Source organism: Panthera tigris, chromosome E1, assembly GCF_018350195.1.
Source record: "Panthera tigris isolate Pti1 chromosome E1, P.tigris_Pti1_mat1.1, whole genome shotgun sequence".
NCBI classification, from domain to species: Eukaryota; Metazoa; Chordata; class Mammalia; order Carnivora; family Felidae; genus Panthera; species Panthera tigris.
Genome location: NC_056673.1, coordinates 13454844 through 13467785, shown reverse-complemented (window position 1 = coordinate 13467785; position 12942 = coordinate 13454844). Strand labels below are relative to the sequence as shown.

General features: G+C 40.9%; 1 protein-coding gene and 1 long non-coding RNA gene across 3 annotated transcripts; one reads left to right on the top strand and one right to left on the bottom strand.

Annotated features, from left to right (window-relative positions):
- The first annotated feature begins 1871 nt into the window (after positions 1–1871).
- Positions 1872–11739, top strand: LOC122233555. Its single transcript, XR_006211159.1, has 4 exons — positions 1872–2007; positions 2344–2396; positions 11366–11449; positions 11566–11739. It is a non-coding gene; the product is annotated as an uncharacterized LOC122233555 (long non-coding RNA).
- LOC107179047 (olfactory receptor-like protein DTMT) lies at positions 7418–9590 on the bottom strand. Of its 2 annotated transcripts, XR_006211154.1 has the most exons (3): positions 8622–9590; positions 7655–7714; positions 7418–7565 (listed from the first exon to the last, which is right to left on the bottom strand). XR_006211154.1 is itself a non-coding variant. In XM_042966510.1 (2 exons), the coding sequence occupies exon 1, from the start codon at positions 9566–9568 to the stop codon at positions 8624–8626; it is 945 nt and encodes a 314-aa protein (XP_042822444.1). In that variant the 5' UTR covers positions 9569–9590; the 3' UTR covers positions 7418–7714; positions 8622–8623. The 2 variants fall into 2 exon arrangements, 1 of the variants encoding a protein (XP_042822444.1); XM_042966510.1 differs by having other exon boundaries at positions 7418–7714.
- Positions 11740–12942: the final 1203 nt, after the last annotated feature.

The window sequence follows — 12942 nt, the reverse complement described above, 5'->3', positions numbered from 1 at the left end:
AGTTAAGCATCTGACTTCAGCTCAGGTCATGATCTCACAGTTCTCGAGTTCGAGCCCCGTGTCGGGCTCTGTGCTGACAGCTCAGAGCCTGGAGCCTGCTTCGGATTCTGTGTCTCCCTCTCTTTCTGCCCCTCCCCCACTCATTCTCTCTCTCTCTCTCTCTCTCTCTCTCTCTCTCTTTCTCTCTCTCTCTCTCTCAAAATAAATAAACATTTAAAAAAATTTAAAAAAAGTCATGAAACACTTGATCACAACCCAAACCTAGACATCATCCCAGGCATGCTGGCCTATTAAGTAACTGGGAGACTTTGCTGAGGCAGTCTCCTAATGAAGCCAATGGGGCCAGACACAGGGGGAGATAAAACTCTAGCAAAGGTCTGGTCACCACAGCAAGCACAGCAGTGAAGTCCCCTAATCTGAGCCTCCCCACAATGCTTTCTCCTTCACCTTCATGGGGTCTGTGCCCCTTGTGAGTCCACCATTGAGGCTGAAGAAGATTGTAGCCAGGGAGCAGTTGGGACGTAAACAGATCAAAGGGCCACCAGAACCCTGAGCACTCAGCTGTTCTCCTGAGCTTCCCCTCCACGAGCTTTACTTGGAAGAAGGCGTGTACAAAACCAAGTGGCGGCTCTACCCCCACCTACCCGTCAGCAGCCGCATCCTTCTCGCTGGTCTGCACCCAGCACTCCTACTCCAAAGGAAAACCCATTTGTTTGTCCGCCTACCCGGCTTACACACCCTCTCAGCCACCCACCTCAGTGGGTGTAGGGAAAGAAATGATGAGCCCAGACTGATCTGAGCCTGTGTTGCATACCCGTCTCAGCCTGGGGGCTGTTTAGAACCGGGGGTCTGCCCAAACTGCAGAATGACACGAAGGTCTGAGTTGCTTCAGATTAGAAGTCAATAGATGTTCTCTCATCATCTGCAGGCGCTAGACCCCAACACTGTAGTTCCTAACACTGGAACTACTGGAAAAATGGCTACCCCAACCCACGTGAAAAGCTTGTCTCTTTTCCCTTTTAAGACTTGATTGACTCAGGAGACATTAGTCAGGGAAGCAAGAGTTAGAAGAGAGGAAGAACGAAATGGACATTCTGGGGACAGCAGCTGACGTGGCTGAGGCTGGGAGGACCCCAGTGTGTGTTTACAGTATTTAAGTGGTTGGCCCTGGAGCCAGGCAGCATGGGGTCACCTTACTACCCCCATACCTGCTTTGTGACCTTGGCCAAGAAGCTTAATTTCCCTTAGTCTGAATTCCCTAATCAGCTTAATAGAAACACAGCAGTACCTAATTTATCATGCCAAGGTAAGTTGAGACGAAGTGTGGTATTAGTAAGACCACTGTCATCATCAAGTTCTGTGATGAGGATGCAGTGTTTTCCCAAGTACCCCTGCCCTCATCTCCCTTTCACCCATGAGCCCAGCATGTTGGTACAGGTAGAGAAAAGGTAAAGGAGCACTGTGGGATAGAAGAAGCTACTGGCCCAGAAGGGACAAATATTTGGAACCCAATAGTGAGGATTTCCTCTCAAGTTATGAGTTGAATCTATCCCTAGCTAAAGATATTAATATTAGGATAACTCTGTGGAGAGTGAGGAAAGCCAGCTTCATGGAGAGGCGTTCCCCAAATGGTCTCTTATACCCTGTTTACCTCAGTCCCAAGCAAGATATTTAGGAACCAACAGAAGTCAGACTCCATCATTACAGGCTAGTAACCTTGGCAAACTGCTGAACTTTTGCAACCTTACACTCCATCATCAGTGAATCTTACACACCTTACATAACTGTGGGTTTGGAATGACTGGCACTTGCAAAGGATAAAGGACTCCACAAACATACGATTTATTTTTTCCCATTAACAACAGCTCTGGTGATTCCCAGTTACATTTGGAGACGGGAATCACTGTTGAGAGAGGAAAACAATGAAGCTGACGACTTCTAAATCATCCTGCAAGAACTGCACTACAGAATTATGGAATCTTAACATCTGTTGCACGGGATTTTAAAGTAACTACCTCTTCTGAACTCCCTCCCAGCTTACCCAGCTTCTCTGAGTGTGGCTCCAGAACCTGCTTCCTGTTTGTTACTTCTCCATCATACATGTTAGGCTGGAGTCTCTGCCATTGTCTCCTGACTTTCTTCTATAATGGCCTGACTCCTGGGATCCCTGGGTCCCAAAGAAACTTATTAGTATCAAACCCAGTGCTTGCCCCCACCCTTGCGTCTGCATTTTTCTAAACCCTGAGACAGAACTCTGGGTTCACTCTAAGTCTGATCTTCTCAGGAAAGTTTTCCCCAACCATTAAAGCCCACACTAATATCTCCCTTCTCTATCTTTTGCAGGATCTGGCCTTCTACAATAGTTATCAGAGTCAAATACTGTGGCATCTTCTCAGGTGGGCTTTAAACTCCATGATAGCAAGCATTGTGTTGACCCACCCAGGAAATACTTAATCTATTACATCATTAATGCATTCCTTCTAAAGATATTTACTGGGTAACTACCATGTGCAACGCTCTGAGCCACGTATTTCTCTTTGCCTCCCCTCAAAGTGCTTATAGTCTAGCCGGCAGACATGCAACTAAACAAGCTCCTACCAAGCATTACAAATGTCCTCACAGGGGCAATAAAAGATGTGATAAGAGCGCATATCAAGGACACCTTTATCTGTTAGGTCAGAGGAGACATGTTTTATTTTGTTTTGTTTTGTATTTTAAGGAAATTCAAGCGAATCTGAGGAGTTTTCCAGAAAAAGAAAATAAAAGTATCTAGAGAGGAAATAGTATATGGAAAAACTCAAGTGAGAGAGCCTGGAGCTTTTTAAAAATAAAGGAAGTTCAGTGTGGCTGAGGTATAGTGCATGCTCTGGGAGGAGGGTAGACGATGGGGGTCATTGGGAAGGAGGAAGGCGAGTGGTACAGTCTGGTGATTCCTCAAAAAAGTTAAGCGTACAACTGCCATATGATCCAGCAATTCCACCCCTCGTGTTTACCAAAAACAAACAAATAAACAGAAGTTATAAAAAAAAAATACTTGTATATGAATGTTCATAGCAGCACTATTCACAATAGACCCAATGTGGAAACTGCCATCATCTGATGACTGGATAAAGAGAATGTGATATATCCATACAATGGAATAGTATTCAGCAATAAAGTACTGATACATACACAATATGGATAAACCTTGAAAACATTATGCCAATTAAAAGAAGCCAATCACAAAAGCCACATATTATATGATTCTATTTATATGAAATATCAAGACTAGGCAAATCTATAGAGACATAAATGGATTGGTGATTTCTAGGGAAAAATGGGTAGTGATTGTTAACGGGATTTGGGGGGGCGGGTGATGAAAACATTCTAAAATTAATTATGATGATGGTTGCACAATTCTGTGAATACATAAAAAATAGTTAATTGTATATTTTAAATGGGTGAATGGTATAGTATGTGAATTGTATGTTAACAAATCTCTAATAAAAACCAAGTCTTTTTCATTGGGAAATTTGTATGTAGATTGTATTAAATATATGTATATTAATGTTAAATTTCTTAAGTGTGATAATGTAACTATGTATGAAAATGTTCTTGTTTCTAGGAGATCCTGAATGCAGAATATAGTGGCTATGTGCTTTGATGTCTGAAAATTATCTCAAATATATCAGTCATTTTATTTATTTTTTAAGTTTTTATTTTAATTCCAGTTAGTTAACATACAGTGTTATAGTAGCTTCAGGTGCACAACATAGTGATTCAACACAGATCAGTCATTTTAAAAAGAAGGAAGGAAAGGAAAAGGGAAGAGAGACAGGGCCTAAAGGTGCAGTGACGAGAGAATTACAAAGCAGGGGGCTAAGACTCCCCAGGAACCGAAGCACCGGTCCCCTGGCTCAAGCATATTTTTGCAATTTGTCTGATAACAGTGAGCACATACAACATGGTATTTGGCATCTGGACAGGTCATGCACCTGCAGTGTATTCCATACTGGGTCAGGAGTATGTCTGGCACCAGACAAAACATTCTTATCCCTGGCTTGGTGCCCATGTGATGTCCTCCTGGAGGGGATGAGCAGTCCCTGCGGCTTTCCACCTGGGAATGAAACTGCTTTCAGTTCCTTGCTGTTCTGTCCTTTTCCTTCAGGACATTCTTACGGTGCCCCCGGCTTCTTGTTTTCCAACAGAAAAGAAAAAGGAGAGGGAGAGGGGGGAGGGAGTGAGGAAGAGAGAGTTTGATATTGGATGTAAATATGAACAAATGAAATATGAACAAATTTGAGCAATGGATGGAGTATAAGAAAAACAAACTAATTTGAAATTAAGCCTGGAGCTTTTGTTTTGAATGTCACAGGTGTAATGACATAGGATTTCATCTTTAAAATCTCTATCCCTGCATCTTGTTATAAAAATAGAAATTTAAAAAAATAAAATAGAAATTCAGTCATTTATAAATTTATCAATTATGTTTATTCTTTTTATTATGAATCAGCAGTTATTTAGTAAAATTATAACACAACATGTGTTTTTACCATGCTTTAGGACACAAGATGAGGTTGAGACTTGGAACAAGTATATATGGTAGACTAACTATATATGTGTGTTTTTCAATGTTTATTCATTTATTTTTGAGAGAGAGAAAGCACACACAGCAGGGGAGGGGCAGAGAGAGAGAGGACGAAAGAGAATTCCAAGCAGTCTCCAGGCCATCAGCGCAGAGCCCAACCAAGGGCTCATGAACTGTGAGATCATGACCTGAGCTGAAACCAAGAGTCAGCCACTCAACCAACCGAGCCACCCAGGCTCCCCTGTATGTTTGTTTGTTTGCTTTTTAAAGAAAAATCAAGATCTGAAACAAACTTGACAAATATTTGAAAATGCATAATGTTGGCACAGAGTTGGTCACTGTATTATCCTTTATAATTTTCAATATAATTGAATATTTTCATACTCATACTGTTTGTTCTTTATGAATTTTCTGTTAATATTTTTTATTTATTAAGTTTTTCTTTTAATTCCAGTAGGTAGAGTTAACATACAGTGTCATATTAGTTTCAGGTATATAATATAATGATTCAACAATTTCATACATCACCCAGTGCACATCATGACAAGTACACTCCTTAATCCCCATCACCTATTTCCCCCATCCCTCTGTTCACCATCAGTTTATTCTCTATAGTTAAGAGACTGAATAATATTCCATTGTGTTTATACACCACATCTTCTTTAACCATTCATCTATCAATGGACACTTGGGTTGCCTCCATATCTTGGCTGTTGTAAATAATGCTGCTTTAAACAAAGGTACATGTGTATCCCTTTGAATTAGTGTTTTGTATTTTGGGGGGAAATACCCAGTACTGCAATTACTGGATCATAGAATACTTCTATTTTTATCTTTTTGAGGAACACTGATTTTGTTTTCCAGAGTGGCTGTACCAGTTTGCATTCCCACTTAACAGTGCACAAATGTGGGGGCACTGGGTGGCTCAGTCAGTTAAGTGTCCGACTTTCGGCTCAGGTCATGATCTCACAGTTTGTGGGTTTGAGCCCCATGTCAGGCTCTGTGTTGACAGCTCAGAGCCTGGGGCCTGCTTCAGATTCTGTGTCTCCCTCTCTCTCTTCCCTCCCCAGGTCATGCTCTCTCTGTCTGTCAAAAATAAATAAACATTAAAAAATTTAAAAAAAAAACACAAAACAGTGCACAAATGTGCCTCTTTCTCCACACCCTCACCAACTCTTGTTTCTTGTGTTTCTGATTTTAGCCATTCTTACAGGTGTGAGGTGATATCTCATTGTAGTTTCAATTTGCATTTCCCTCATGATGAGTGATGTTGAGCATCTTTGCATGTGTCTGTTAGCCACCTGTACGTCTTCTTTGGAGAAATGTCTGTTCACGTCTTCTGCCCATTTTTTAACTGGATTATTTGCATTTTTGTGTTTTGGGGATTTTTTGGATCATCTGTTTCTTGGGTGTTGAGTTGTATCAATTCTTTATATATTTTGGATACTAACCCTCTATCAGGTATGTCACTTGCAAATATCTTCCCCCATTTAGTTTTGTTGATTGTTTCCTTCGCTGTGCAGAAGCGTTTTATTTTAAAGTAGTCCCAATAGTTTATTTTTTATTTTATTATCCTAGCCTCAGGAGGCATACTGCAGAAAAACGTTGCTATGGCAGATGTCAGAGAAATTACTGCCCACGCTCTCTTCTAGGATTTTTATGGATTCAGGTCTCACATTTAGGTCTTTAATTGATGTTGAATTTATTTTTGGGCATGATGTATGAAAGTGGTCCAGTTTCATTCTTTTGCATGTTGCCATCCAGTTTTCCCAATACCATTTGTGGGAAAAGACTGTATGTATTTTTCCCACTGTATATTATTTCCTCTTTTATTGAAGATTAATTGACTATATAATTGTGGGTTTATTTATAGGTTTTCTGTTCTATTCCATTGACTTGACTATCTATTTTTGTGCTAATACTATACTGTTTTGATAACTACAGCTTTGTAATATAACTCGAAATCTAGAATTGTGATGCCTCCAGTTTTATTTTCCTTTTTCAAGATTGCTTTGGTTATTTGAGGTATTCGGTTTATTTTATTCTTATATTACTTGTAGGTGTTCTTTGTATATTCTGAATTTTAATATTGTGTCTGTTAGACATGTAACTGTCACGTCTCTTTCAAGTTTGTTTGTGTTATCTTTTCTCCTAGATAAGTTTCTTATTTTTATGTGGTTAAATATGTCAAACACACATCAATATAAACTTGTCAGTTTCCACTGAAGTAATTCCTTTGAGAATTTGATTTAGATTGTATTGAATGTATATGAGGAGAACTGATATTGTTAAAATATTGACATTTCAAAACTCATCAAAATGCACAATTTTAAATGGATTGATTTTAGTATAGAAAATTTACTCCTCAAAAGCTGTTTAAAATGAGGCATCCTGGGTCACTGTAAATGTCCACTTATTGTGGTATTCTTTTATATCTTTCAGTAAAGTTTTAAAGTTTTCTTCTTATGTTCTTGCACATAATTCCCATTGCTATTGAGAACAGGATCTATTTTTCATTGTCTTTTTTAATGGAATTTTTGTTACGGATGGAAGTGCATTAATTTAATCTTTTTCTTGCCACTATATATTTGTTGTATGATGGCAATGAGATTTCAGAATTTATCCAGTATAGCAACTAGTGTTACCTTAGCTAGCTACCTCATAAATATAATAAAATATTTCAAGAAATGAAATATTAAATGAAAATGTATAATGCAAGATTATATAAACTATAATTGACTTTTATGAACATATATACATATACATAGGTGGCTGTTAAGGTAACTGGGTAGAAGGTGACATCAGAAATCAAGATGTAGAATAAAGGACAAAGAGCAGACCTGAGGGAACATAAAGAGTTTAATAATGTGCATGTTGAGCTTGAAGTGTTCATAAACCCTCAAGTAGAGACATCCAATGGATAGATGAGAATAATGGTCTGGAACTCTTGAGAAGAGTCTTGGCTTCAGATAGAGATGTGGAAGTCACCAGAACATACCTGAGGATCAAAGTGGTGGGTTTGGATGCCATAACTTAAGGGGACAGCTGAGGATACATATGGACCAAGGTTGGAAAACTAGTCCATACCATAAATGAAGCTAAGAGAGGTTTGTTTTGTCTTGTTTTTAATGGCTGCTCCCCTTCTTTCTAAAGTGAAAGAATATGAGAAGAAATTATAGAATTACTTAGTCTGGGATCTTCCATAGATTCAACAGTTGACATACTGTGTGACTTGGCAAGTAATTGAATGCTATATTTTTCAGTCTGTGAAACAGTAATAATATCTACCCCAATCCTTGGAATTGTCATGAGGGTGATGGTAGTGTAAACATACAGATATAAAGTTCTTTTATAAGGTCCAAAATATCAAACAGAAAAGAGGTATCCTTAAACTCTAAATTTGTCTACTAGCTTCCAGCTTCTTTCGCCATTCCTGGGGAAATCAGTTTTAGGTCCCCTGGGTATTAGTTATTCCCAGGTAAAGACAAAATACACTCCTGTAGCAAAGGGCTAGAAAACTCCATTTCAGGTCAGGCCAGGTCAGAAAACAGAGTAGACATGAAAATAAGTAAGAGGGGGAAAAGGTTGAGAGATAAAGTGATGTGAATCTTGTGCAGAGAGAGGTAAGTAGGAGATGTTTAGAGGGAAGCTGGGAGGTGGATATGGTGGAGCTTATTTAGTCTTGACCTAAGAATATAGAGAATTATTTTTAAATTATACCATAATCAAAGCAGAGTTCAGGCTTAAAAAAAACATAGTCTCCTATGATAAATTAGTTAAAGACTATAAGGCATGAAGATCATTTAAAACAGGAGTTTTTAAAGTACACTTTTTCAGGATCACTGAGGAAACACAAAGAGAAGGCTTAGCCAGCAGGTCACCAAGACCTCTCTTCCCTCCTTCAACTATACACCTCCACTTCATCTCTTTTACATATTGAATTTAGTATGTGATTTTAGCAGAAAGTTTCCATGGTAAGGGAAAAAAATCTGGGATAATATTCCAATATTATTATATCTACTAGATAGAAATATGTAAAAATACCAAATGTTACCATCATACAGAGAAGGGAATTTTCTTTCCACAAAAGACTCTTCCCAGGGCTCCCTTCATGTCTCTGTTCCTCAGGCTGTAGATGAAGGGATTCAGCATAGGGGTGACCACAGTGTACATCACGGCCATCACAGTCTCCTTAACAGCAGAATTATTAGCTGAAGGGCACAAGTAGAGGCCGATAACTGTCCCATAGAAAAGAGACAGCACAGAGAGGTGGGAGCCACAGGTGGAGAAGGCCTTCCGGATGCCCCTGGCAGAAGGGACCCTGAGGATGGAGGAAACAATCTGTGCATAAGACATGACAATGAGTAGGAATGGGATGATGAGAATGAGCCCTCCCATGATAAATGTCACCAACTCATTGACTCGAGTGTCAGAGCATGCCAGCTTCAGCAGAGCAGACATGTCACAGAAAAAGTGGGGGATTATGTTGTCGGCACAGAAGGACAGCTTGGCCATGAGCAGGGTGTGCAACATGGCATGGGCAGCAGTCAGCACCCAGGACAGCACCACCAAGGAGAGACAGAGCTTGGGGCTCATGACGGTGGTGTAGTGCAGGGGGAAACAGATGGCCATATAGCGGTCATAGGCCATGGCCACCAGGAGGAAGCTCTCCAGGTCTCCAAAAAATAGGAAGAAGTACATCTGGGTCAGGCAGCCAGCATAGGGGATGGACGGGACCTGGCTCTGCATGTTCTGCAGCAGATTGGGCATTATGACAGAGGAGAAGCAGAGGTCAGAGAAGGACAAGTTGCTGAGAAACAAATACATGGGCGTGTGGAGGCGGGAGTCCAGGCGAATGAGGACGATGATGAGCAGGTTCCCCAGGATGGTGGTAACATACATGAGCAGGAACAGGGCATAGAACTGGTCTCGCAGCTCTGACTTGATGGGCAGGCCCAGGAGGAGGAATTCTAAGACAACAGTTTGATTCTTTCCTGTCATGCTCTGTCTTCAGCATTTTAGGAAGAAATTATAGTGTCCATTAAAACCTGAATTTAAAAATGAACATATTTCTATGATACATGGCCTGCTGGGTGCTCTGCAAAGATACTTTACATCACTCTCATCACAATAATTACCATTCCTATACTCCAAATCTCTACAGTCAGAATGTCTATGATTGGAAATGACTTTTCTTCACTTCTCTTTAACATGTAACAATATCTCAACTTTTATAAAACAATCTTATCCATTACCTTCTGAGACACATATATTTGTTTTCCTCATATCTACCTGACCAGGCATCCTCCGTAACTCTGATTGATTTCTGTTTTGTCAATCTCTTCATGTTGATGTTCCAGGGCTTTCTCCTAAACACTATTCTCTTACAATGCTACATATACCACCAAGAAAAACTCATCTACTCTAATGGATTTGATAACCATTTAATCCTCAGGTGTAGGTGACTTTGTAACCTAGTTACTTAATGATTATCTTCCCTGAGACTTATCACATGCATTTAAAGCTCAGCAGATCCCAAAAGAAACATGATGTTACCCTGGCCATCTCCCAGTCCCAATTCCCTCCCCCTGTAGGTCCCCATAGCTCACTAAAAAGGAATCCAGGTATACCAGTCGTACACCTGAGTTCTCTTTCATTCCCTCCTTTCTCTCATTATCAGTATCCAATCTGTCAACACATCCTTAAGATGCTGCCATGTAAATCTCTTTCTCATTCATCCACTCCTTATCTCCACCATCACTACCCTGGCTGGGCTAACATCATGTCTGCAATATTGGAACAGCCTCTTCACTCATCTCCCTGCATCCATGCTTGAATAATCTCCTTTAATATCCTTTGTTTGCACTGTGGCATTATAAGATGAAAATCTGATCATCATTCTCCCTAAAGTCTTCATAGATTCTCATTGCTCTTAAGATAAAGGCAAAATTCCTTTCAAAGGCACGAAAGGTGCTTCATGACCTGACCCTGGCCTACTTCCACCAGCTTCACCTGGCCCCACTGTGGCACTCACACTCACCTCTCCAAAAATGCTGCACTTGAAAGTCACAATTTCTTGCCTCCAGACTTTTGCACTTGCTGTCCCCCCTGCCTAGCATCTTCCTCCCCCTGCTCCCTCTTCACCTGGTTTTCCCTACTTATCCTTCAGGCATATTACATGTCACTTACTCGCTATACCTCTCCTGTGCCCTCCAGACCAAGTGAGAACCTGCTGCTATGTTTCCACAGCATCCTGTGCTTGTCCCCAAAGCACTAAATGCCCAGGGGATTGTGTATAGCTGTCCTCCCCAGTGGACTGTAAACTTCATGCAGGAAAGGTCATGTCTGCCTTCATGACTGCAGAAGTGCCAGCACCCGGCACGGTGCCTGGATGTAGTCAGTGTTTCATAAATATTCATTGGCTGTGCTTCAGGCTGAGACATGCATTCCTTCAACTTTAAAGACAGCAGACTCCTGGGGCACCTGGTGGTTCAGTTGGTTCAGTGTTTGACTCTTGATTTTAATTCAGGTCGTGATCCCAGGGTCGTGGGATAGAGCTCCACTTTGGGCTCCATGCTGAGTGTGGAGCCTGCTTCAGATTCTCTCTTTCTCATTCTCTCTCTCTCTCTCTCTCTCCCATTGCCCCTCTCTCCCACTCCCCCCGCTCTCTAAAATAACAGTAATAATGAAAACTAAAGACAGAAAACTCCTGTTAGAATATCTACTCCTACTAAATGCTCTCAAAACAAGAACTCACTAGCTTCACCATTTAGCACTGAATTTGTCACTTTGTTACAGATTTATGAATGTAATACTGTACCCATGGAAAATGTTGGAGCACCTCAGATAACACTACTCTTATCACTGATACATCTGATACAGGTAATAGAGATATACAACTGTGTTTATAGATATATAACAATAGATATAGATACAATCTCCTATTGGTTCTGTTTCTCTGGAGAACCCTGACTAATACACCTCTGTGTGTCTCAAAGCTGACAAAGAAAGCAGAGGAGAACCACCAAGAGATGTGGGAAGCTCCTTCATCAAAGACATAACGGAGAGTCCACCTGCTAAGACTTTCACCCTGCTGGTGCTGTTTGATCCAACCACATTTAACAGCTTTTACACATGGATTTTATGTACTGGCATTACAGTGGGAAGAAACATCTAGGGGAAATCATACAGCTGTTTTCTCAGAATTTTGCTTCCCAGTAAATGAGCGGGATCCATCCCTGGTGTTGAGGGTATGATGAGGAGTCACCACCCAGAGACAGCACTTGCAGATGCTACTACTGATTATGCAATGACCATCTTCACCCATCGTCAGTAGTTCTCAGACTAGACTGCACATGAGAATCACCTAGCACAGTACTTCTAAAATTAAATGCTCATGCAAATCACCCAGGAGTTCTGCTACAACACTGATTCTGGTTCAGGGGGCCAGTTTTACATTTTTAATTAGCACCTGGTGACTGTTATGCTGTGGTCCATGGGCTACACATTGAATAGCAAATATTTATGATGCTTTTAAAAATGAACATTACTGGGTGCCCTCAGATAAATATAATCACAATCTTAGAGGAGGCCTGTGCAAAGATTTTTAAAGCTCCAAGGTGATTCTAAAATAAAACAAGGGCTCAGACTATTACATTAAATTAGCCTACCACAAGAGACGTCATTACATTGGAACTATACAATCTTGTAAGAATACATGACACAGTAATATTTACAAATGCTATCATTGACCACAAGATTGTAACTGGTGAACATCAACTGAAATATTTCTACAATGTGGGGATGTCTTCGGAGGCAGGGAGGTGAAGAAGAGGAGGGCTATCATACCTGAAGCTCTATCCTACAGAACATCATACAACCTGGGAAAGCAAGACCCTCAGGTTGGAAGGACCCTAAGAGACCAGCTCATTCACCCTCTGCCCAACTTACCCAGTGTGTCTGAGGGTGACTCCTGAACACTAACCTGAGGTCCTGTTTCCCTTTATTTACTAAGACATGTGAAGTGATAACCTCTGTAATTGTCACCTGTGTCTGCAGCATCCCTTATCACATCTCCCATTGTGCACATCCCTGGCCCTAGAGGGCCCTGGATCCCAAAGGAGTCTAGATCCTAAAGGAACTCATTAAAGACACAGAAATTACCCAGGACTCCTTAAGATAAATGCTCTCAGAGTCTTGGAGTGGTGATTGACTACATCACTGACCACACCTGACTAAAGGTGGCGATGGAGAGCAGCTCATATATGGATGAGTAGTCACTGCCTGTTTAGGGAATGGGCAGTAGTCCTGTGGGGCTGGAGCCTACAATTTGGGAGGTGAAGAAGGATGGTTGGAGAAGCCATGGAAATTAAGGG